The sequence below is a fragment of the Haliaeetus albicilla genome, chromosome 4 (genome assembly GCF_947461875.1).
Source record: "Haliaeetus albicilla chromosome 4, bHalAlb1.1, whole genome shotgun sequence".
Lineage (NCBI taxonomy): Eukaryota > Metazoa > Chordata > Aves > Accipitriformes > Accipitridae > Haliaeetus > Haliaeetus albicilla.
The window spans coordinates 879,294-905,974 of NC_091486.1; the positions used below are offsets into that span (position 1 = coordinate 879,294).

At 42.5% G+C, this 26,681-nt stretch overlaps 1 protein-coding gene across 2 annotated transcripts in view; it reads left to right on the top strand.

Moving 5' to 3' along the window:
* The window catches only part of ACVR1 (activin A receptor type 1), a 70,673-nt gene that overhangs the window by 9,097 nt on the left and 34,895 nt on the right, over positions 1-26,681 (top strand). The window contains exons 1-2 of one of the 2 annotated variants that reach the window (XM_069780595.1): positions 22,880-22,900; positions 25,222-25,295. In XM_069780595.1, coding sequence (XP_069636696.1) covers positions 25,229-25,295 — 67 coding nt within the window. In that variant the 5' untranslated portion in view covers positions 22,880-22,900; positions 25,222-25,228. Of the gene's footprint in view, positions 1-22,879; positions 22,901-25,221; positions 25,296-26,681 lie in introns of those variants that run through there. The other variant, XM_069780594.1, reaches the window with a different exon arrangement.

Here is a 26,681-nt window from a genome sequence, read left to right on the forward strand (position 1 = left end):
GTTGATTGTCAATTAAGCCTTTACAACTGTGCCAGAAATGCCACGTAGACACTTTTGTGTGTGTTTGTGGACCTGGTGTGTTTGCATCAGCCTTTAGTAGAGAATAATCTAAATGCATAACATGTTCCAACTTGCCTAAGCAATAGGGTGTTTTTCTGTCTTTGTGTAGGCATTTTACACATTTGTAAGACTCATGTCCATACCTCTGAAGCAAACTTGTGCATAATTGTTCTGCAAAACCTGTTCTAAAATCTGAAGTTACTTAGACCCTTCCCTCCATACACGTTTCTTAGGACACAAATAATATTTTGAAGAATGAGTGCATCAATATGACTGTTCTGAAATTATGGAAATAAAAACCTAAGCACCATTAAAGTACTGGTTGAAAGAAATATGGTATTTCCACGCCTTGTGCAAAAGTGGCATTTTTTAATGAGTGGAAAAGTCTTTGACTTCAACTTTTTAGTTGGGATTTGATTCTGGATGTTGGTTAGACATTCAAGTAAAATATTTATTGGACTCTAATGTACAACAACGGCCAGGATTCTGAGGGAACTTTATCTTGTTTCTCCATTAGGAAGGCCAAAATGACATGCAGCTATGAGCCAGAAGACCAAACTTGCTTTTAGAAGCTGTCAGTTTTCTTATGCAGTTACTGGAGTCTCTGGTGAGAAATTGGTCTGCAATGCAGTTTTTACGCCTTCCTTAACAAAGGGTCTGCTAGGAGTAAAACATGCTTTATTCCCAGTCTGGGGATTTGTAAAACTTTGACGTGTAGGCCAATTATAATTATGGTGGTTTAATTCCCAAAGTGGATGCTCTTTATTCTAAAAGGGGCCCTACTGCATGCAAACAAGAGTATTGAAGGCTCCGAAATGTTAGCATTTGAATGGTTTTGGCTTAGCTTTAAAATAAATATCTACTGGATATAGAGCTCTGGGGAGTGGACTAAAGCAAATGGAAAAGGTGAATTAACTTGAAGTTGTTCCGCAAGGCTGGGTTAATAGAGCCACAGCACATCAACACAGTGGCAGATGAAGACAAAAGAAAGGGATTTTGAGAGCTTGTTTGTATTTTGAGGCTATTCAGAAGTGAAGTAGATGCAATTCAGAGGCTACTGTTCCCCTGCACAGAGTCCTCTTGTCATCATTCTTACTCTGCAGCATCAGTCCTTGTATAGCCTAAGTGAGTTTGCTGCGCATGATGCCCTATTCCCATAAGAAATAGTGAGAAGCATTCCTGGCTGTTTTCTGATGTAAGGAAGCCTTTAACTTGCAGCTTTTGAAATTGTCTTGTGGTACTTTTGAGACCTGGTTGAAGAAATCAACAGGTTTCTGTTTTGAAGAGGGAGATTTACAATTTTTCCTCACTGTGATGGAAAATCTGGAAAGAGAACCAAGCGTGCTTCTTCAGACATGTGTGTGCCACAAGATAACTGAAAGCAAAACAAATTGGCAACCCCCCCTTTTTATAGGGAGGGAAGGAGCCTAACTCATAGCTTTTGACTGACTTCTGGTAGGAATGCTGGGGTTTGATTAGTTCAGGGTGAGTGGAGAAGGCTCTTTTTTCTTGATGCTGTCTAGCTGAGAGTAGCACATGGTCCTTTCCCTAAAGAGTTCTCTCTGTGCTCTTTTTGCTCCTGAAAGATTTGTAACAAGATGGACTTCTTTGTAGGATTATGTGATTGTGGGACTTCACAGCAGTTGGGGAAATTGGAGGACTTTGTGGAGAATCTGGGGGAGAGCAAAGGAGCCTCCTTCAACAAACTTCGGAGGAGACCTGAGGGAATATTAGGCAAAGATGCCCACAAAATTTCTACTGCCTGTAGAAGCGAGACCGGAACCAGCCCGGAACTTGGAGAACCAATGTGACCTGCATTGTGTAGGTTCTTCAGCTTGGAATTCAAACACCTGTGAACTGGAAGTGCCTGTGGCCCTGGGGTCACAACGTTTACAGCGTGAAGAACCCATGTGCTGGGAGTGAAGGTCTCCTGTTCTGTCAGCCTCGTAAAGGAGAATTCTGGAGAACTGAGATGGAGTTTGGCTCTCCTTACAGATACAGGTAATTGGTGGGCGTAGAGGTGAGAGAGGGACACTCAGGCAGGCTTCCTAGGGCTCTTACATGTCACTGCAAGAGGGGTTAATGGCAAAAGGCCAAGCATGTGGCTGAGTATCCATAACAAAATAAGTTATTGCTTATCAGCTGTTAATTGGTGCTGTTCAGCTCTGTGTTTTGTGAATGTGGGTAGAACAGTAGCTGAAAACATTTCATTGAGATTTCAGGTGGTGTGTCTTGGTGTTTGCCCTTCAGTTTCTGTGTCTTAGTTGATGCACTAACTGGTATGCAGTAGTACCATGGCACCATGATAAGGTTCTTGGTGGCAAGTCAGAAGAAATGTGATGGCATCAGATTGCACATTTGACTCAGGATTGTGTTACCCGAACAGCCCCTAGTAGCACCTGTACCATCTCACAGGGTGAGGACTGTGGTTTTTAACAGCTTTTTGTTGGTGGGAGCTGCGAGCGAACCGCTCTGCACAGTGCGACAGCTGGAGGCCTTGCAGTCTCTCTTGTGTGGATTGCACTGGCGATGACCCTCTGCAGGTTGGACTTCAAGGTCCCTCAAAGGAGTAGGGCTTGGTGAGCATCTGCTAAATTCTTGCATGGTAGTTAAGTGCATGGAAAAGCTTGCTTTCTAAAATGCTGACCAATGTGAACATGAAGGAAAAAAAAACAAACCCCAAAACAAAACCACAAACAGAAGTGAACAATTAGCTGTAAAATGAAATCTCTGAGGGTTTGGTATGCCAATGCTGTGAAAGGATATGAAATTTTTTTTTTTCTCAGAGTTCTGAAATATTCTTCCAAAAATGTTAAGGCTTTTTTGACATGATTGATCTTGTTTCAGTCCCACAGGGGTGTTCGGTTGTATGTGAAGTGAGGGATTCTTCTGAAAATGAACACGTTGTAGTTGTAAAAGTTGGTGCATAAACGTGTAGTGTACTCAAAACGTGCCTGCTTATCCTTAGCTCTTGAAGGTGCTTTGAGAGCAAGTCTTCCAGCTTCCCTGTAACTCATCTTTTGGAGTTACAGCCTTCCTGTAACAAGTGCATAAGTAACGGTTCATTTTTTAGTTTATTTTTTGTCTTGGCTTTACATTGAAGGTTTGCTTGTCCTTTGTGTTGTGCTCCAGGTGGCTCTGCACAGAGCTGTGGAAGTGCCTTAGGGTGGCTTGTGTCCGCTCTGTGGGCACTGCTAATGTCCCAGGAGGATGAAGAATGTCCCAAATTCAGTTTGTAATGGCATATTAATTAACAAATTAATGCTGGACAAGACCAAAAATCACAGATTTAACATGCTCAATTTACATATCACAATTGTATGAAAAAGATGCATATTAAATTTCTTAGTTGACAACTTGATGCAGCTTATAGTTTTTACCCAAATTGTTCTTAGTATTACAGCTGATATGCAATCACCTTAGGTTCTAACAACTGGAGAAAATTGTATGCTTCCTATGTTATCTTCTTTTTAGGTAATAATTATTGGTCAAGAAGGCTACAGTAGCTACTGTGTCAAGAAGCAAAACACCACCAAAGGAGAGAAATTAGGCTTGAATGGCTAACCATGACTTATAGCTTAGTATTAAAGTGGGTTTCCTCAGATAGTAAGAAAAAGTACACTGGATTTTCTGATGTAGTATTTGATCAGTTTCTTGAGACAATGAGGAAATATTTAAGTATCTAAATGTTAAAAGGGGATTCTATCGATTCCTTGATCTTGAAAGGCCACTTTTCTTAAACTCCTGCAAAAACATGTCTTCTCTGTTGCAAGTAATTTTAAATGTTTAAATAAAATAAATGAACATAGTAAAGATTTTCCATGTAAAACGTGGGGGGAAAAAAATAGCATTTAATTTTACTCTGAATTGAGTTAAAAACTAGAAAGCTAAAACTTAGACCTCTGTGGAAGAATTTGAGGGAATAATGAGATTTTCTTCCCTGAGCCGACCTGCCCCTGAAGTGATACTGAGGCTGAGGTCCTGAAGAAATAGACTTCACCTTTGCCTTTGTTTTTAAAGTAGAAAAGTTAAAATTAACCTAAATGTTTGAACTGTTTTGGGTTTAATTTAATTTGTGTCTTTGCTTGTTGTTTTTCATAAAAGGACACAGTAAATGCTAAATAAAGTTTATTAAACGCTCACCCCAGCTCCATAATGAAGATGATTTAAAGGTGATTACACACTCCCTACCAGTCTGAGACATTTCGGGGATTCCTAAAAAGGTCTTCAAATCTTTCATGTCAAGATGGTACACAGGCTGATGGGTGCTTGCCGCCGAGGGGGATCGGAGCGGGCAGGCGGCTGAGCACCCACTGCCGGGTATGGTGGCAGGCTGGCTGCGCTGGTCCTGCTGCCTGGCTGGGCAGCTGGCACCTCTGTGGGTGCTCCGCTGATCGGGTGGATTCGGAGCTGGGAAGGCAGCTGGGACTTCTGAAGGCAGAAAAGCATGTTTCCATCTGATCTATCAACTGAGAAACAGGGAGATATTATCCCCCCCCACACACACCCCCAGGTCACCCAGACAACAAGATCAGCTGGCTGGTTTTGGTTAGTTTAGTTCAGTAATTGCAGGTACAGTGTCCTTTGTCTAATAAATGGGCTTTAATAGCAAAATGTTGTGATAATTTTTCTTGCATAATTAGCACAGTCAAGCTGTTGTAAGCCTGTTTTCCAACTGAAAGTAAACTTTTGAAATACTCTGTAAGAGAGTGAATAATCAAATGTATCTCTTTCTATTATGGTAAAACGTGAACTATAAAACCTAGGAACCTGGGTAGCTGGGTATTAAAGTAGAGGCATGGAGCTGCTTTGGTTAAGGCTTGGTTAATGAAATATGCCAAATGCAGTGTAAAGCAGACCTTCCTAAACAGCTGTGACTTACGCTGCCCTTTCATATGAACTGCCATTTGTGCCTCCCTCCTTCCTGTGCTGTATACTTCCCTCGCAGCACGCTTGCTCTGTTTCTCCCTCTTACTGTCTATTACTCCACGTGCTTTTTGCATCTGTTTTGCCTGAATTCTTGGTTGGGTAAGAAAAGATCTGCAGCAGTAACTCTGGGGGCTGTCCCATCCCTTTACTGCAAGCCAGCACAGCATGCTGTCAATAATAGCCAAAAGTCATCTTCCCTTGACTGCCTCTTTCCCTGGGAAATGGTCTTTAAAGTCTGTATTTAGTTAGTCTTAACAATATGTTCATTTGTGTTGGACAATAATTAACCTTTCTTTAGAAAAGAGCAAAAAATAAGTGCAAAATCAGATGTAAAATTGGTTATTTAAATTGTGACTCAACTAGGTAATTTAAATCACCTTGAGAACTTGAAAGTATTTAAATACATGCCAACACCTGAAATGAATATTCCACCTGTGCAAATGTAAAATGCTGTTTTGAAAATGTCAGAAAACAAGGTAAAATTCCAAGTGGTGTGGTGTGTTTTTTTTTTTTCTTTTTAACCTTGAATTTTGCTTAGCTTTTCTTTTGAATCATTATGCTCACACAATTACTCAGTAGGGTTTATTTTGCATTTCTGTAGCTAATTTTTTCCTGGTAGTAGTCTGAAGAAAATCCCATCCCGTGCATCCATCCTGAGTAAAGAATTCCCTGTTAAGTAAAGTGGCTGCAGCAAAAGGGGGAGTGTGGCTGTGTTCAGGGGTGTTGGATATTCATTCTGTGGATTTACCCACTGTGAGCTGAGAACGGTTGGGGGCATGAAGTGCTTTGAAATAACATCACTGTCATTTTATGCATTTCTAAGAATAAGATTTTGAGTTTGAGGGAGGAGACAGGAGGAAGGGGATGAAGATGGAGTGAAGTCTTAAAGCAGTGTGGAAGGTCCAAAGAAACCCTTACCCTTCTATAAGAAAGCTTCTCTAATGCCAGTGTGGCATAACACAGCCCCTAGAGCTGTGGTGCAGAGAACTGGAGCAGTCTAGGAAGGATGGAAATACTCTATGTAGTGTTAAAATAGTTCTGTGCAGTGTTATTTGCCTGAAGCAGCTTGTGCAGACTGGCTGGATTTTCACGTGGCCAGGGATTGTTTTCTCCTGGGGAGCAGTGCAGACCTGCAAAGATCCCTAGCTTGTACAACCCTCCCCAGAACTGCTAGTTTGGCAACTCTGCCCCTAGGAAGTTTACCACAAAATAACTTTGAAGCTGTTTGATTTCTTTGCAGTCCTGCTTGTGGGAACCTCAGTGTTTTTGGGCTTTGTACCATGGCTCAGTCTGCCTGGATTGAGCTGGCGTTGCTGCTGGTGGCTGTGTCATGGTGCGATGGCAGTGCAGGCTTTTGCATGGGTGATGAGAGAGCTGTTCAAACATCTCTTACCCTTTCCTCCCCAGCTGGTGACAGGTGAGCTAAGGCTGCGTTCATATGGTCAAATACAGATTATTGAGCAGTGCCTTTGCTTAGAATTCATGTTCCCAGCTGTTTGTAGACAAGAACTGCCTCATGCTCTCTAGCTTGCATGTGGAGCTAATATGATATTGTCTACATCTGGTCATACAGAGGTATAACAGATGTGGGACTTTAAAGGAAGAAAACAGGCTGATGAGTGCAGCAGTGGGATGTATAGTTTAATTGCTGCTTGAGGAGGACTGGAAGGTAATGTACAGTTGCAGGTCTAGAAATACATGGCCCCCTAAACAGCTACAGGTAAGAAGTCATCTCTTACAAGGGCTGTTATTTAAAGATCTGTTGTTAGTAGTTATGTTTCTTGCAGTAGTGTTTTTATATCTCTGGACCAGTGTTAACTTGTGTCCAGCAAACACCTGTCTTCATGAAAACCCAGATGCTGTGTTGTTGACCATTTAGTGTCATTGCTAAAGATCACAGCTGACTGGCACCCTGGCTGCACCCTTCAGAACCTGATAGGATAAAAGGGAAAAAACCACATTGATCACAGTTAGAAAAAGTGGTTTGAGATCATGCACCGCATTCAGTTACAAAAGCTACTTAAAAAAAAAAAGAAAAAAGTGAGGGTGGAAGAGGCAGGCAGTCGCCTTTCTCTTCTTAGCCTTCTGCTTCTGAGGTGCCCTGAATGAGATCGACTCCAGGCTCCACGTTCCTGTCAGCTACATGGCTGAAGGAGGAGATATTTCAGGCACCATTCGTTATTGCCTCCCTTAACTTCTTTCTTTTACATTAGCACAAGTTCAATCTAATCCTTTTGTAAGAGGTGACAATGTTTGAAAATTATCTGCTGTGTAGCGTATGTGAAGTTCTTCTAGTGCAGAAGATAGCTGAAGAGAAGGTGGACAAAAGTGCATGGACTGCAAGGCAGATGCAAAGGTGAAGGATAGGGGAAGATCCAGAAAACGGAGTGAGAATGATCACTTTGAAGGACTTGCAGTGGGTGAAAATGATCACAGTGTTAGCAGGGAAAAGAAAAAGAGGAGAAATCAAAGTGCTTTTCTTAATTAAATGATTTATGCCATCTAAGTTTTGTAGGTAGTTAAATTTCAGTTTAATGCATAGTCGTGAACTAGTTATTAAGAAAATGCTGCATTGCTTTTCCAATTCAGGAAAATTCTAGGCAGAGAGAAGATTTTATTTGATTGTTTTTCATGAAAAGCTATTTAAACAAACCTGACCAACAAACAACTTCATGCAGTTGCGGTTCACTGGTTTGTTTGTTTCAAACTCTGCTAGCCCTGGTCTTGATTACCTCTGCTCTTGGAATGCATGAGGAATATGAGATGATCTTTTCTGAAATCTGTGAGCAGGACAAGAAGAAAGTCCCTTCCATCAGACAACAGCAAGATGGTTCAAGCCCAAAGCTCTAGTACAAATGAATGCAGTCTTATCCATGTCCGTGGTGAATGTTACACAAACAAAAGGCAAATGACTGTTGCACAAATCAGTAGGGATGGCTTTTATTTTTACTAGCTGAAGTTGTAAAGTAAGCTCACATTATTCAGTCAATTCTGGGAGTCTTGGAGATGTTTTAGTAATTTCTGTGTTTATTCAGCCAACTGACATAGAAAAATAATGTATTAAAAGCATTGATAAAGAATTCATTTATTCAGCTCTGATCTGCTTGTTTGCTCGCTGGTGCTTAGCTTTATTTGGAGTGCCAGGCTGCCTGCGATGTGGATTGGAGACCTGCAGTGGCAGGGGGCACTGGGTGATGGCACGGTCCTGCTGTTAGCAGAGTTGGGTGTGTGGGGAAGCTATTGCAATGTCGGTGCTTCTGAGTGCTATTGCTTTTGGTTAATCCTTCTTTTCAAAAAGGAAATAGCTAGTAAGTTAGTAGATGCCTTGGGAATAGGCAACAGCTGGGTGCAAAGCAAAAATCTGCTAAAACAGTAGTAATTTCTGAAGTGTTGTGTAGAGGTTTTTTTGTATGTATTCAGTAGCAAATTACCATTTGAGCGTATGCTGTTGTTCCTTCCCCGAAGTTGGCATGAGATGTCTATTTGAAACTGATTGTCATTGCTATGAGACTTTGTTAAAATGGTTGTACAATGTAGTGGTTGGCACTCTGTCCTTCCACTTGCAACACGATGGATTCTGTTCAACAGGAACTATTTTAATTGGTTCCCACTCTGTGTTATGTTAAAACTCTGCTGCTAGATGTAGAAACCCATGACATATGTTTTGTTTGTCCCTGAAAACATACACTTTATTCTGCCTTGGTCATTCAAATTCATTTTATGTGATTGTCAGCTGAAAAAAATACTGCATTTGGCAGCACTTCAGCAGCGAGGCAGCTTCCTGCGGCCCAGGACTATAAACTGTATAATTTGTCCAGGGGGGGCCGTGCGTTACAGAAATGAAAATTCCTTCTCTGACAGCCTTCATTGCTTAGCACGCAGCAGCGTGGCCGTCGGAAGTGGCCGTGGGGAGGGATGGGAGGCAGCGCTGGCTCAACGCGCCCACTGCTGCGAGGACCGAGGGTGGGTTTCGCAGGCGGTGGCGGCAGACAGCACCGTGCTCCAGGAGCCCTGGGCTCGGGCGGCGGGTGGAAAACATCTCTGCCATGATCGCCCGGCTCCGCTTTCCCAGAGTGCCCAGTTATGCTGAACGTGCGCCTGTGGTGGGGAGCTGTGTCTTGGGCTGGAAGCCAGGTCTTCGTCAAGGCTAGGTGTGCCGTCTCTCAGGGGGAGAAGGCAGGCAAACCAGTGGGAGAGTATTTCTTTGGTGGTAAGCCTTGAGTTAGTAATTCTTTTCAGTGTGATAGCTGGTTAGAAAACAACCAGTAGTCATGACTTCTGTTAATTAACTACTAAGAGTTAAATAAATGTTGTTGGAAAAACTAGTCTGTGTTTATTTGGCATGTCTTTCTCCAGAAAAGGCTGGTGCTAGTTGGTACATGCTCGATTCCTGTGCATGTCTACAGCATGGTTTTATGTTTTTTCTCTGTATTGATTTTCATGATTCATTGAACATGATCTAAGCAAAAAGCATACTTAAATGACACTGGAGACAGCTGTCTGTTAAAGTGGGACATTTATGTATGCTGAAATGGCGCCAGGTTTTTTTTCCATTACTTTATCAAGTAACACACACCAGTAATATTTCTGTTTAATTTCCTTTTCTAGGTCACTGGTATGTCATTTTTGTTTTGTTGAAAGAGCTATGCTAAATTCTTACTCTAAACTTTCGTATCAGTTTTGTTCCTGTTATTTTTCTGATAATCCTTTTTAAGGTTATTTTGAAGTGGAAAGGGCTTTACATTTTGTTTGGGAGTCTGTATGAGGGACTCGGTTTTTTTTCCTCCCAGCAGAGCTGTTTTGGAAGGTACATGTGGGAAATTTGGATAAAAGCAGAAATGTATAAAGCTCTGGAAGCTGATGTGTAGCTTTTTCCAGTTTTAATCTGTCTCTCTTCTTTGTATGGCAAGCTGAAGTTCCAGATGTTGTTTTGGCTTGGAGATAGTGAGTAGGGGAAAAATAAGCATTCTTAATGTTAACAGAGTCAGACTGGCTGGTTCTGTACTGACAGGAAAATGGAGAGATAAAACCTCCATTAATGGTGCATGCGCTGCCTAAGTAGCCAATAAAACAATGCTGTCTTCACTGGAAATAAGTCCCAGATTGGCAATGATCAGTGCCAACTGCAAGAGGAGACAGCTGCAGAGGCTGAGAAGTATTAAAGTAAAACTAAACATTAACTTACTTGGATAGCAGTGGGGTTTTGTTCGAGTGTGCAAATCCCCCTCCTCCTTTTTTTTTTTTTTTTTTTGTTAAAAGTTAATTCTTAGCTCCCTTTCTTCTGCCCTGCCCCAGCCCCTGACACATCTGAGAGTCCTGCTTGCTTACCTTCAGCAGCTGACTGAATGGATGTTGGGTGGAGGTGCAAAGCTGGGGTGAAGGGATGTCAGTAAAACGTGCTTTCAGGGTCAGATGGCTTTAATGGCTCTTAACTACATCAGAGCTTTGTCTTGGAGCACCAGGGTGGTTTTTGAAGCTCATCCCCCTGATGAGCTCCATTTATTGGGAGTTGCAGAGCAGTTTGGGCATGCATGTGCTGGATTCCTTCTGGAGGAAACTGAGCTGCAAGCTCTGTCTCTGGTGTACCAAATGTGCTCCATCCTGAAATGTAGGCGTAAAGGTCTCGGCCTCCTCTGGACAGCTTTGAGCCACATGTGGTAGCGACAACTTCCAGTAAAGGGACCAGGCTAAATCCACTCAAATAAAACTGCTGAAATGCTTGTTAGGAGTATATATGGTGGCCAGGAATGCAATTTCCTGTACTAGTCTATAGGTTATATGTAAAATAGTCTATCCATTTTCCATGTTATGTTATATGAAATACATAAGTATGCTGTGTCCTGTGTCTCTTCCTGACATGTTTGTCTCCTCATGCTTATTTCTAAAATGTATGAGCAGTTTATTTTTAAATGATTGCTGCAGTTCTGCTTATTTCCTCCTTAATTTTTTTTTTCTTTTTCCATTGTTGAGACTAGGAAAAAGCAGTTTCTGGTCAGTGGCCTGCTTCCCCCATTGGCTGTCCCTTCCATTGTGGTGTAGTTGTTGCCCTTCAGGGTTTTTTGACCTCGGTGAACCATTCTTGTAAGAATGCTCAGTTCGCTTGTCTTGTTTAATACTATAAAGCTAAAAGTTAATAGTGCTGACACTGACTCATTTAAGTTACAGAGGAGCCAAGCTGTTAGAGCTCTTCTGGTATCTGAAGTCTTGTCTGCTGCTTGGGATTGGGATAAACTTGTCCACATCACAGTTTGTGTGATTTGTTGAAACAAGGGTTTGGTTTTGTGTTTTGGGTGGGAGGGAACTGGTGCGCGTTGGTGTAACAGAGTAAGATACTTGCAGTGTGTACAGTCTTAGCCAGTTGGATGTGCATGTTAACATAGGCTAGGATTGTAATGATTTAACCCTTTTAGCCTTGTTTTTGCCACAAAGGTGGGAGTATGTGCCTGGAGCCAGCTGGCTGACCAGCAATGGTTGTGTAAGCATTGCCTGATGCCCCAGAAACACCATCCTTAGAAATGTTACAGGACTGGGCTGTAGGAAGAGCTTCAGAATAAATGGGCTGTTTCACATGTTTGCTGGAGGAAGATACAGAATGAAAATCTGGGTGTAGGAGACTCCTGCTGCCTACCTTTGTGCTGCTTTGCATTCCTTCGCTCGGCTGCCTGGAGGCAGCAGTGGGGTGTCTTGCTCATGTGGTTCATGATTCAAGCCAAGCCCAGATGTTTTCGTGCCTGGTCTGGCCTATTTTCTGAGAATAATTTTGGATGCCTCGGTCCATTTTATTGTGGTTTCCTTAGCGTCTAGTCCAGCTGAAGCTAAGATGATTCCTGGCCTAACTGAATGCTCCTAGGCAGACATGGCAGCTACTGCTTTATCTCTGCAACAGTGTTCCTTCTAACTTCAGAGAACTCAGAATTAAATCCACACTTGTGAGAACCTGAGGTTGCTTTTTGTTGCTGTTTTTCTTTGAGTGGAAGGTTTTGCAGCATGAAACTCAAAAGAGTTTATCTTGTGGCCAGGAGACAGGCTAAAACTGGACAGATGCCTGTGGGGGTAGATCTGGCCTTACTGACTGATCTGGCTTTCCATTTCCACTGAGCAGCAGTAAGGACATGGAAATCTTTTCATCCTGACTGTTGGACCTTTTCATCAGTATTATCATCTGTGCTGACAGGTTGATGACAATAACTATCCAGGGCATCCAAAATTTAATTCCTTGTGCCTTTGACAATGCTTTTTACCCCTTTTGTAGGAACAGTTTCCATAAAAGGTTATTTGTGGGAAGTATATTCATTCCTTTAACTTGTGCATCCTCATCTCAGAGGAAAACGGCTTTATGCCAAATACTTCCTGATATTGAAAAAAAGTCGTGTGGTCCCCTACTCTGTATGATCAAGTGCTGTTTTTTTCTTGTATGCTATTCAGAATGGTCTCTTGCTCCATCACTTCCCACTAGTGAGGAGGCATGTTGACCCAAGCATATTTGGGTGCTTACTTTTTCAGAAGCAGTTGGTGAAGGTTATCTTTGACTGTTGTCTTCAGTCTGTTAGATTGACATTCATGGCTGGATCCTCTATGTGGAGATGTTGAACCTTGGAAATCGCCAGTGGATGTATGTCATAAGCTCACTTTAATCAAGAGAGTATGGCTTTGTTTCCTCATGATCATAGATGAGTTGCTCTTAGGCGGTCCTTCATTCAGAGATCCAAAGCTAGACTTGTCTGTAAAGAGAATTTTAGCTTGCATTTTACTTTGCATTTGCAGTTTGCAGCTAGGAGTATGTACAAGGTCAGCCACAGTAATTTAGCTGTTAAATAATAATTTGACTGATTGCTTTTGGCATCTGTAGCAGCAATTAAAACAAAAGTCTCAGTAAATATATAGAACAGTTTTCTGAAGATATGCAAGTACAGTCAGGTTTGGCAAGGCCATGTGAGATGCGTGAATTTGAAAGCTTACAGCTAAATAGGTGGAAAGGGAATACTTACAACAGCTCTGGAAAGAAGTGTCAGAATTGTATGTATTTGGAGTAAATTTGGTGCAGGGAGAGGTGACAAGATGCCTGGTTATTAGACGAGGGTTATGTCGTATGGCAATGATGAATGTCAGTTGTGACTATGAAAGGGTAGTTCCATTACCAGGAGGGACACAGATGTTTGCCTGTGAGATCAAGATAGACACAGCTAAAACAGCAACTAAGGAATGTCAGGACAGAGTAATTTGGGAAGAAAGATCTCAAGCTGTTTTAGCATACAGGTTTGAAATATTAGCTGGATTAGTATCGGCAGGTGAGGTTGCCACAGGTAAGACGTGAGTGGAACATAGACCTGTGGTGGAGGTTGCAGAGCCTTATGAAGCCTCAGGTGAGAAAGGAGGACAGCTTGCAGGTTGCTTTGAGGGACTTGGAGCAGAGCAAGGGGAAAGGATCATGGTGGAGGGTGAGAACAGAGGGTAAAGCTGTGGTGTGAACAGCAGCACAAGTAACTTTGAGGTTAATGTAGCTGGGGGTGGAGGGGTGAGAAATATAATTGGAGAGTTCTGGGATGGAGAAACCCCCCAACTGTTCTTTGCCTTACTAGCTCTTTAAACTCAGCTTTGAGTTATACTCATCTTGTACTGATGACTCACCTTCCGATGTTATGTTTCTAGATTTAATGAGGTTCTGTATGCTTCTGTGTGGTAGTGTCCAATTTGCGTAATGCCAGTGGAAGAAGAAAGGAAGAAGCATGGACCACCATGCCTGTAGTATAGAATCATAGAATGGTTTGGGTTGGAAGGGACCTTAAAGATCACCTAGATCAAGCCTCTCTGCCAGGGACATCTTCCACTAGACCAGGTTGCTCAAAGCCCCATCCAACCTGGCCTTGAACACTTCCAGGGAGGGGGCATCCACAACCTCTCTGGGCAACCTGTTCCAGTGCCTCACCACCCTTACAGTCAAGAATTTCTTTCTTACACCCAATCTAAACTTACCCTCTTTCAGTTCAAAGCCATTACCCCTTGTCCTGTCACTTCAGGCCATGGTAAAAAGTCTCTTTCCATCTTTCCTGTAGGCCCCCTTTAGGTACTGGCAGGCTGCTATAGGGTCTCCCTGGAGCCTTCTCTTCTCCAGGCTGAACAACCCCAACTCTGTCAGCCTGTCTTCATAGGAAAGGTGCTCCAGCCCTCTGATCATCTTTGTGACCCTCCTCTGGACTTGCTCCAACAGGTCCATATAACTTGGTTTTGTCTGTACTTTGTATTTAAGAACAGAATAATATGACTCTGGCCTGTCCAAACAGGCAAGACCAAACTGTGGAAAAATAATGTTAAAATTCTGTGGTGGTATAATATAGTCGCTGAAGAATTCTACTTTCTCGTGCAGCAGGGTGTTTCCTTCTTTTCTGGATTGCTAATTGTATTCAGCTTTTTGGTCTCCAAAGTAATAGTTAATGGAAGAATCTGATGAGATGAAAGGCTGTTCAGCGACACGTGCCTATGGAGTGTTAGGAACTTCTGTTCTCAGTCTGATTGTTCTAAAAATATTTCATTAATTTGTATTTGGCTTCCTTTGGCTCACTGACGTTTGGGAGGTTAAGCTTTAAGTGGCAAAATGAATACCTGACTTTTTTGTGTCCCTTAACACTTCTTATTCGTAGCAACCCCTCACTCCTGAAGACCACCGCTGTAATCCCAGCGTAATCCATGAGCAATGCGCCAGGGGTGCGAAGGCCGGCTCTCCAGAGTCCCTCCTGCCCTCCGCGCTCCTCGCCGTGGAGCAGGGACACGCGTGGCGGGGCTGCTCCTGCACCCTGTGCCACAGCGGTGCGGCGTGCTGCTCCTCTGCACATTGCGCTCTCCTGTCCTCCTCTATTTTACAGGTTTGGTGGCTTTATTTTAACGAATGGCTGTGCGTTTGCTGTGTCATGCTGCAGTTGTATTATTCTGCCAATGCAACGAAGTGGATTAAAAAATTTTTTTTGGCTAATTTTTATCAAAATACCACAAGTTGCATTCTGGTTAGGATGCTTGGGCTAAGGGACGCAAGCAGAGTATTCCTGTGGTAATGACACTGTGAAAATAATTGTAGAGGTTCAGATTTACCCAGGCAGGCAAAATCCCGCTGGGATTATTGATGTGCAGATGAGGGTCACTGGTGGTGAAATACCGACACAGATAAGGGGTCACCCAGAGAGTCCTGCGGCAGTGAGGGAGCTTCCAGCAGTTCCTTCAATTCATTTACTGAGTTTGGCTCCGAATAATCCGGCCTGATAACATCAGAGGCTGAAAATAAAAAGCATTTGCAACTCTTAAGGTCCCTGCATGTGTGAAAACACAGAATTAGACTGTAGTGAGACACTGCTTGATTAATAAATTTGTAGGAACTAGACTACATTTTTATCTTTCAGCAGGGCTTTCCAGAATGGAGAGATGGACTTTAAATGCTGTTCACATCATATAATCAGACCCTAGCTTTTCTGCTAAAAGAAAAAAAAAAAACAAAAAAACAAACCACAAAATCCACCCAAGGCAAAGAAATGAGTATTTAAAATTTGTGTAAATAAAGAGGGGAAAACCAGAAAAAAATTAAACTTTTTTGAGGAAAAATTGTTGGTGAGACTGAAGCTAAAGATTTGTTTTCAGAAATGTTTGTTTTGTGTTGGCTGAAGTGTTCTGCAAGAAATTTTTAACAGGCAGTCTATGTAATACTTAACTATTTAATAAAAAGCCTTTCAAAATCCTGATCTTGGATTAATAGTCACTGATCTCATTTAGACCCTAACTTCAACCATCTGAGTTTTTTGTTAAGATTGTAATGCAGTTCTCTGGAAGAGTTAAAACAAACTGCAGGACAGGGCCATGTGGGGATATTCGGTATCTCGGTAGTGTACACAAACTGTGACACAACCTTGAACTTCTGTAGGGCTTGACATAGGTGCAGCGGTTTTGATACCTGGTTTCAGTCCAATGTGATGATATAACGTATTTGACCATCTGGTAAAATTGCAGTGCAGAGAGATCTTCTGTCATCCTGTCTTGCAGGCCGCCTTCTGAAACTTTCCGGAGGTTGACTGGGGTGTTTAGGTTTTCAAGAGCAAAATACTATCTGGGGACATACCAGCAGTTTCTCTTAAGTGGCAAGGACCAGCCTGCCAGGAGGGCTCTTTGCTGAACCAAGCCTGTATCAGGAGGGGGAGCTGGCAATTGCTTGATGAAAGGCAAGTGAAAGTAATAAAAATGGGAGCTTTGTTTTAGACTAAAAACAAAACAAAAAACCCTAGAGGAATGCTCTGATGAGAATATTTCTTTGCTTGGCAGATTGTTAGGATTTTGCTTTAAAAAGTATATTTTATTTGGAGAGCTAGAGAGGGCAATTGTTAAGACCCTGCTGTCTGTCTTGCTAATTCTCTTGTAGGGATTGAAGGTGTGTTTTCACTGTGATTTTGTTGTAGTTGTTGCTGTTTGTTTTTTTTAAATCAACCTAAGGTTTTTCTGCCATTGAAGGGATTCCTGTCTCCGAGATCATCTGTCTTCCCACCACCTGTCCCATGCTAGCACTGGCAACACTGCATCGCTGGGCTGAGCCTCGCACTTTTAGTCACAGTGAAGACTAAAAAGTGTGTGGTCTGATCAGTGGCCTAATCCGGCTTACCCCATGGCCTTGCGATCACCGCAGCCAAGAGGAGGGGTGAGAGCCTGCTTAGAGTGATGGCAGTGAGCTGAGGACATGGTTGGACAGCCAGTTTTGGCACTGCTGTGTCTTGGATTGGTCCAAACTGGTTGTGAAACCGTACCCTAATAAAACTTGACTCTGATCCTGTGTCAGACTATGTGCCCTTTCTGTGCAGATATGAAATAAGCTCAGTGTTTCTGCCCATTCTTCTTGTTTTCCTCACCTGTCAAGACAGATGTACCCAGGATGTGATATAAACAGTGTTTGATAGGCAATTTTGAAATGCCTGCAAGCTGTGAAAGTGTGATCCTCCCTGAACTCCTTCGTCACACACTGCACAGATAAAATCTTCAGTAAATAAAGTATTGCTAGCTGGATGAAAGCAGGCCAAGTCTCAAAGAGGTAGACTTTGAGCAAGTTAAAAGTAACTAGCTGTTTTCTGTGTGCATTTTGGGTTTGTGTGGTTATTTTCTTTTTCCGAAAGAATGCAGAAACAGCTTTTACAGGCAATTTCTGGTAACTTGTCAGTTGAAAATATTTGTGTTTGGGTTTTATTCACAGCTGGTGGATAAATCCAGGTTTTCTGTTTAGATTACAGGGAGTTTATATCTTCATTGGAAGTTCTGTGCTGAGATCTGACAGCAGATACTGGATTCTGAGAGAGAACAATTCTAGGGGAAAAAGTACTGTGTCTTGTAGCAGGATTTGAAAGGGTATTTTGCTTGCCTCTTATGCCCAAGGCCCCAGCACAAATTAAGTCAACAGATGTTAATGGAAATTGACTCCACTTTGGGTTCTTGGAATGGCCTTGGCAAAGTGAGTGGTACCCAAGGTTGTCTACAACTCTGAATTGTTTCTAATAGGGACAATGTCCAAGAAACTTTGTTGCAGCTGTGCACTGGAGCCTTTCTCATGGCAATTACAGAATGCAGTGTTCCTCCCTGGTAGGAACTGTCTGTGTGCTATGTAATAATACCTGTGTGGCAATAAAATGTATGTAGTATAATAAAATAGCATCTTTGTTTATATGTGAAATATGTGAGAAGCCACAATAATTCATGTATATCTAACAGTGTCTTGAACTGATACCTACTTGATGCCTCAGGCACATACATAGCAATATGAAGTTAGTGCATGCTTGACTATTCACTTGACTGTCTCATGAAACTGCTTGCAAATTCATATCTGTTAATTTGCCCATATAAATGAAACTATGTGTAGTTGGTTCTTTGCACATGTGGAATTGCATACCTAACTTTAAAGGTGCTCACAGCGATGACGTGATCAGTGAACCATACGCAGTAACTTAATGAATGAGCATTTTAAGGGATGTTGCTGTGTGCAGGCTCTGCAGAGGAAAGCTGTTCCATGGTGCACTGTTAATTATTGATAGCTGCCTCCTGGTGAATTTATTTACACTGCGAGGCAATAAATGATATGGAAAGAAACGCATGTAGCTTTAAAGGCAGCAGGAAGTTGCAATATGTATTGGGGTTTTCGGATCAGTTTAAAAATGTCTGTGCTTAACTCATCATTTGAGCAAGCCATCCACTGTCGGGTTGCCTAAGATGCCCGTATTGATGCAATACTTACACACAACCCAAACTTTTACACCTGGGCTTTCTAACAACAAGCCACTTCTGTCTTCTGTCTCCTTCAACCACACAGAGAAGTTCTGCTGCCCATATACAAGGCCATGAGTCCGCCTGCTCACCAGCTGACCTGCATGGGGAAGCATTATTTTTGGTCCCTTCTGTGCCCCTTGTGCATCATGGGCCTTCAGCTGCTCTGTTTGTTCTCTGGGGATTACCCCTGCTCTGGGCACAAGAGAGCCCTGCCTTCCCCTCCATTAAAGGAAAGGCTGTATGTGTGTGACTCGTGCCTTCCCCATCCCACTCAGGAAGGGGCTGGTGCTGCTTCTGGTTCACTTCTTTGCCTAGGTAAGATTTTTTTCCTTTTCTCTTGGATAAGTGGTTGTGTTCCCCCGTGTTGTCATGTGTCTGTCCCCTGACCCTGATATTTTGAATGTTGCTTATTTGTTGTCCCATGCTATGCCATTTCTGCAGTTGGTGTGTCAGCTGGAGCCTTTGGGTGACAGCATAGGCAATAAATGGATTCTTACTTGCATATGCCAGGAGGGAGACTGAACAGGATTTTATTTCCATAAGTGACACTTGTGCTTTGTTGCCTCTTCCTTTTCTTTTAAAAACCTAGGGAGCAGTTCTTCATGAGAATATTCAGAGTTATTAACCTCATAAGGAATACTTTCATGACATTTTACATTGTATAGGTTGGTTTCCTCCTGGTGGTTTTATTCTTGTTCAGCAGTGTTGTGATTTTGCTTTGTATATGAGTAGTATAGGAGAACCAGTATCTTGCACACTTCACTGTCTCTGTTTTTGCAGTCATTTGAATCTGAGACATTCAGCCTTTCGAGGTGGCGATCTCTTGCAAATTTTCTTGAGCAGAAGTGTATTGATGTGTGCTGTGTGCATTGCAGGTGGATGCCAAATGGAGTTTGTGGCTGGCTTCCATCTTGCTGAATTCTGGCAACAAAGTTTAGACTTTGAGAAAGGAATACCCAAGGTTGCCATTCTCTGACATTGGGAATGCTTTTGTGTGTGCTGTTCTGAGGTTGTTAGTTAGTTTGTGTGAGTTTCAATTAAAAAAAAAAAAAAAAAAGCAAGCTGTGAATTACTGCTTTTAAATGCACATCTTTCCTTCTAAAGGCACAGCTGTTGATGAATTTAGCTTGTGTGTGGCTATTGTGGATGGTAGAATTACAATCCAGTATTATGGATGTTTTCTTTTGATACAAATCTGATGAGGTACATGCAAAATATGTACAGCCCTTGGGCTCTTGGCGGATTGCCACCAGGACTGTCAGTGATAGTGTGGGTGCTTCTGATCTCATCAGAAAAGTCTGAACTCCTCTAATGGTTCGTGTTCCCATGTCTGTGTCGTATTGAGATGAAATGTAATCTTAAATTTCTTCACTAATTGGACTTGCTCTTTGTCTGGCGCAGTCTTTGCTCTCTATGAGGGTGGTGGCATTGGAGACTAAATGCAGTTTCCCAACAGCCTGTGCTGGTGCTGGTGTGGTGTTTCATGTTGTCTTAACTCCTCGTTCTCTCCCCTCCGGCTTGTTGCAGCAGTGATCTCAACAGTCCCAGCTATGGATCCGAGCTCTCCCTCATCCCCATGGTGCTGTCAGGCCATAGAGGAATGATTTGACAGGAGACAAGTAGTGTTCTTATTAGGAAAAGAGAAAGCAATTTATTTGCTGTTGAAGCGGAAAAGGTATTGGGGTTTTCAGGGTAGATTCTATAAAGTGTTGAGATTTTATGAATACAAACTATAAGAATTCTATCAATTATTTTCTCTAAAACAATTAGTTGTGCATCTGTATGTTAAGTTGTGTGTCCTAACCAAGTATTGTATCTGCCATATGATATGCTTATTATTGTTCATTTAGGCTTCTGAAAACAGTTTAATTGATTCCTTCTTTGGAATCCAAAGCTCGCTTCAGACTAGGTAGTGGCCTGCTCTGGAGCTAGGTTCACTTTGTCATCTGTACTTCACAACAGATTCGTTTACAAATCTGTTAGCTGCCACTTTAAAAGAGACTTTTCCATTGTGACCTACAGCAAGTCTCAGGTTTTCTAATTACATGCTTTTGTAGGAAAAAGTTAAAACCAAATGATCTTCTTTTCAGTGTGCATGAATGAAGTTCAAAGGCACTGTATGGTGTCTCCAGCTCTGCTATGCAGTGCCCAGCATGGGTGTGTATGAAGCATGGCATGGAGTGCTTAAAACCCAGCTCTCAGTTTTGAATGCCCTCTAGTGGCTACTGCAGCTGTCATAGCTCTCCTGTAGGACACCTTGAAGAATTGCAGTCAAGTAATAGTAAAGATTGACATGTCTAGAAAAGACAATAAATTTTGTGCATTATTTGCTGGTTGCTTTCTAGTTCCTCTTTTATCTGGATTAAATTGCAATCCTCCCCTTTGGAAAAAGTTCTTGTGAATTCAAACACCAGGTAGTAAAAGGATATCTTGTGTATCTCTAGATCCATAGCAACTTGCTATGGAGTTTTATTAAAGAATGTTTTGTTCTTTACATTAAAACTTACGTTTTCTTTCTTTCTTAAAAAGTAAGTGGAAGATGTGCTTGCTGCTGTCACTAGAACCAGATTTTTGTTCTTACGTAAGTGTATTATTAATTGCTTTAAAAAGTAAATTTTTTTTAAGCAATGGAAACAGGACTTTTAAACTCGTCCCCTGCTGTGTCTGCAGTTTGCAACTGGGATAACCTGAAAGTGAACTAAAGCAAAAGCCTGGCTGCAGTGTTGTGTGTGGGTTTTGTGCCTTCACTTAAAAGAGTACTGTGGGAATGCTGGTGACTAAAAAACCAGAGCACCATTTTGGAGCTGCAGGACGGCATGGCTCCATCCCCACCCTAGCACCTGCGGTGGCTCTGAGTGGGGCTGATGCCTGGTGGGACCCCTGGAGAGGGGCTTCCTGGCCACACGTCCCACAGCTGCCTTGCAAGCGGTGTGCTCGCCAGGCTTATTTTTAACTGCTGATTTAACAGGCGTGCAACAGAGACAGCATACCCTGAGCAAAACGGCAACCAGCAAGGGTTTGTGACACCTCTTCCAAGGCTCTGGCAGGATTTCAGTGGTTTCAGTTGGCTGGTGCTGGGTAATGGAGTGGGCTGAGAGCAGACCTTGCCTGATCCCACCTGAAATATTCTCTTCTCTTAGAGCAGGGATTAAGGACTTGACATGGTTTTAATATAGTGAAGAGTTTTATTTGTAATTTTTAATTTTTGGAGTGCATACACTTGCTCTCAAATCATTTTTAAGGAAAAACCAGTATTTTGCAAAGATCAGAGGCTCCCTCCCAACTCCTTCCCTCCTACAGTCTCCCAACCCCAGCAGACCCAGTTTGAGGTGGTGTAACTGGGCTGTGCCATGCCGTGCTGTGCTGAGGGCTCTGCAGGTAGCTTGCCAAAAGCCCTAGAGCTGTACCGAGTCTACACATACACAGCACAGGATTTTAATTGACAATAAGTACACGCAGGGTGGGTTTTTTTATAGGCTGTTGTAAGTATGCACAGCACTTCTTAGAGAAAGCAGACAAAATATTCTTTGAGGCTTTTGGGAAAATGAACGTCTACGGGAGCAAAGTTCCATAGAAACAGGGTTTAAATTCTTAGTATTTGGCTTTTTTCTTTGAGAGGATCATGCGTGCTGTGAAACGCATGAAGTCTGTTAATAGTCTGATATTGTTTGCATTTAATAATAGGAAAAGTCTATTCATAAATGTAACCATACCAAAGAGGCTTGCACAAATGGTTGCTTGCTAATGCAGGGCTGAATGCAGGTCATTCAGCAGGCCTTTCTATAGGCCCTGGGCAAACCATCCCTGACCTGCAGGACCAGGATCCGGGCCCAAGCAGTCTCTGACCCAGCTGCTGCCCGTCCCTGCCGACGCTTGCCCACTGAGTCACCGCGGGTGGCTTCACTTGGTGTGTGCACCTCTCCTGCAGCGGTGAAGCAGGGGAAGGATGCCAGCCTTCTTTGTGTTAGGCGCTTAAATGCATTTAACAGAAAAAAATTGGTGTAATTTCAGGTGCGTTAGTGAAGTCATCCTTGGACTTTGTTGAAGAGGAACTCTGACTGGTATTTTGGATGAGGGATCAAGAATGACTGTTACTGTGGTTTCATGGCTTTTTTCCTTATTTGATCCCTTTGGCGAGGACTGGTAAAAACCCTCATACTTGTTGATGAACTGCTGTCTGTCTCAACACGTGCTGGCTTTGACCTGAAGTGCAGACATGGGCTGGGGACACGTGGGCATGTGGAATCAGAGGATGAGGAGCTTGAGTGTGTTAACTCCCCTTCTCGAGATGGGAAGTAGTCACTGTGGGACAGCTCCCATGCGAGGTTGTTTGCCTTTTCAGGGGGTGCAGTTTGGATTTCCCTCCTCCTCCTCACTCTGAGAAGTACAGGGTAGGGGGTTGTGTGCATATATATACTAATTTTTTTTTTTTTTTTAGGGAATTGAAATAAACTGTTTGAAAAGAAAACAAATGAATATGTGCAACTTGTGGAGTTTTCCTGGTTTCCATACTGCTGTCTGCTTCCTTCTTCTACTCTAGCCAGCCCATGTTTCTTGTGTTCAACCTCCTTTCCTGGCAGAACTGAGCTGAACTCATTGCAGGTTCCTCTCCTGCTCTCCCTGCTTCAGCCAGGTTTGACAGGAGGAGGGTCTGACATGGCCAAGGGTGGGGGGACTTGCAGGGAGGCTGTGGCGTGTGTGGGTCTCTGACCTGACCTGACCTGTGGTGTTGGAGGCGGTGTGATGGCTCCCCACCAGCAGAAAACAACCCTTGTCACTTTTTAATTGGGCAGGGAGGATGGAACGGTGAATTACAGATCTGTAGAAAACCCGGCAACCACTCTGCGTGTCAGCAGCATGCTACTGTTTAATGTCTCAACCTGCTCTGTGTTGTTAAATTCATTTTTCATCTCTTGTAAAGCCCTTTCTCCTTGCGGTCGGTGTCCCCGCTGTCTGAAGGGCTCTGGGCGGACCGGCTGCCTGTCCCTGCCGGGCTCCCCCCTCCGCCCCGCAGCCTCCAGGGTGGCTGGCTCACCCAGCTCTGCTGCGGCTGTGGGCCGGCATCATTAAAATCAAAGTTTTCTGCCTCTGCTCTTTGAACCATTGATGTGTTGAAAGAAAGAGGGCATGTCTCATGAGCCACCTCTGTCTAGACTTGCAGAGAGTTATCCGGGTGTAATGCCGAGGAAAATGCTGGTGTAAGCTCTTCAGCCAAAGGAAGCGTGCATGGTGGCTGGCTGGCTGAGGAGGACGGTGTCGCTCTCGTGTCCTGCAGCTGCCCCTGCTTTGGAGCAATGGAACCCTTTGAGCTGATCCGGAGCATTAAGCAACAAATCGTTCCCTGGGATAGCTTTCTTCTGCTTTAAACTTCCTATGTTGGATTGCTCAATGGTCATGCTATGTATAACTTCATTTCATCGCGTTTCCAGCATAATTGTTGAAGATTAAATATTGGCACGTATTAAGAATGCATTGATGTGTATCAAGAACGAGGAACGCAAAGTTACTTGGTGAATGGATGTTTGAAAGTGAGAGTTTCACTCCTGGAGGTGAAGTGGTGAGCGCTGCCTGATCCTTTTTGTAAGGACAAAAACTCTGAATACTTGAGTTCAGAAATCTTTGATCGTTTTGACTGATAATGAAGCAATTACTGAAATGTTTCTCATATTCTGCAAAACAAATCCATGTCAGGAAATAAATATAGAAGTAAATGGCTTGGCTTTCGTCACCAAGCACTTAAGCAACCTGCTAACGATTTGAAAAGGCAGCAACAGAAGATATCTGAAAAAAAAATGGCAATATCAATTTTATTTTCAAGTTTCATCTGCTTCACTAGAATTAAATCTGAAAAATGAAGACAAACACTTACATGTAAGAAGAATGGTAATGACTCAGTGCCTTGGTCAAGGAGAGTAACTTTGTTTTGCACATACTATTTGCCACTGCTTTGACTGAGATTTTATGGCATGTCATTAGGCCAGAGAGTCTCTGTAGGAACCAGGTAGCACAGGACAGACGAGCCCTTCCAAGTTATCCAGCCCTGCTTGTTGGGCTAAATCCCAATGACGATTGATTGTAGTTAATCTCTATTCCTTGGTAAAGGTGATCATTTAAATGCAGAGTTTAAGAAACTGCAAGAAGGTTTCCTTTTGGAAGCCTGTTAAATAATTCTTATTTCACAGTAAGAAGTGGAGCTTTTATTTTTTTTTGTAAAGACCAAGTGTCCTGGAAAAGATTTGAAATACACAAGAGAGTTCACTCCTTTATTTACTGTTTTAGAAGGAGCATGTGCTTCTGCTGATAAGCAGGAAATAGCCTGAGCTTTCACCCAAGATGTAGTTACCTGCCTTCAACAGTAGGGACACAAAGCTGGGCCATTGAAAGGAAAACCCTTGGAAAAGCGGCTTGAACTGGGAAATTACTCTTCTGAGAATGGTGTCTTCCTTAAATACATCTTGCTCTTTTTCTTGCCATCTGGCAATGGTTTCTGCTGGTTAAAGAAAGTTCTTCAGAGTTTTCTGGCTGAGATATTTTCTGTTTCTCCTCAAAGCCCAAATAATACACAGTTTTACAGAACTTCTTTTCAGTTCACAATAATTTAACTCTTTAATACCTGGTTGAAAAAATGTATCTTCTATTTTACATGCCTGCTTAGTACTGAAAGGGTTCATGTTTTCCTAGTAGCATGCTTCTATACGTGCACTGTAGTGCACGTGATGTTTCTATGACAAAGAAATCAGATTTAAGAAATTGCAGTAAATTATGAATTTTATAAATGAAGGAAATGACTTAGGAAACAAGACATAGTAAAAAGGAGGCCAGTAAACCTTGGTTGTTCTGTGTTTTGTATAAGGAAATGATGAAAGACTTTGCTAAACACTGATTTTGGGGTGGTTACATTTTAAGACAACAGTGAAAGTGTACACAGCTCACATGTCTCTTCTCTTTCTGCAGCTCTACAATGGTAGATGGAGTTATGATCCTTCCTGTGCTGATCATGATGGTGTTTCCCTCCCCGAGTTGGCAAGGTGAGTGATGTGCGGGGTGGCGCAGTAGCTGTCTGCTGCCGGAGGAGCTGGGTTCAGCTGCTGGAGCCGCCTGGCAACGCTCCACAGCACCCTGCTCACTTCAAGCTGACAGCATGGGCAAATTCCTCAGAGGAATGAGATGTTTGCTCTTCCATTTCAAGTTGCTTCAAAGGATATTTGTTGCCCGTTTATGTATAAAATTTATAGCATGTGCGATTGGCATAGGTCTTGCCAGGGCCTGGGAAGGCAAGTGGGAAACCTTATTTGAATGGCAAGTTACTGAACTATGGAATGAGTAGGTCTTTTTAGCCCATGGGCTGAGGTGCAGTTATGTGGCTTACATTCTTATAAGCGAAGTTTTTTCTCTGGGAAGGCTCTTTGGAGTATTTAGTATGGTGTTTGATAACTTTTCCATGATTGCTCCAGTAGGGTCTTTGGATATGGAAAGGGACTTTTTAATAAATTGTTTACGCAGTTGTGTGCACATAAAGTTTTTTTTTTATGACATGCGGTGCGTTTAAGATTTGCCTCAGCAAAATGGGAGAAGGGTATTTCCACTGCCATGGAGAGGCAGGAATGGATCATTTCAAGGTCTTCTGGATGTTTTGGGAGATGACCTCCTGAAAGATGCGTACTTGCTACTTTGCAGACAGCCTTTAAAAATATTGAATAAAGGTTTTCTGCAAGTAACTTGGTTATCTCAATTTTAAATTTTAAGTGACTTGAGGTGTATCTAGTGTTTGTTATAGCATATCTATGCTCTTTTGTACTTACCTTGTGAAATCTCTTTCTGAACTACTCTGCTGAAATGCATTTATTTTCAAATGTTGGTGCAAATAATAGGCAGAGTATATGAAATGGAATGTTAGAATAGGTGGTGTAAGGTGAAGATTGAAAATGCACAGAGGTCTAGTGGTTGACTTCAGTCATGTTGATGAACAGGAAATTGAGACAAAATTTAAAAAGGGAGGAACGCTGCAGGAATGTTTGTGGAAATACATTAAATGGCTAGTGTTATTGATACAATATTATCTTCAAATAAGGTTTGGAAGCAGTTATCACACTGTACCTTCTTATTACTCTTGAAGTGCAGCTATCTGCTTCTCAAATGTTTTTTCAGCTTTCAGAGCTGCTTATTTTAAAAATCTTAGTTAAACCACCTCACATCCTTAACATGAAGAACAGTAGATGAAGAGAAACACATGGGAAAGGTGCATGTTAAAGTCTGAAGTTCTGGTTAATTTCTCTCACACAATGTATGGAATCAGACACTTGCGCCGCTTGTGTAGCGCAACCTATAGAGCAGCAACCCACCCTACCCTTCCAAAGCTGTCCTGCAGGTGTTCAAATCTTAGTTATTTGACCTGACTCAGCTTACAAAAAGAA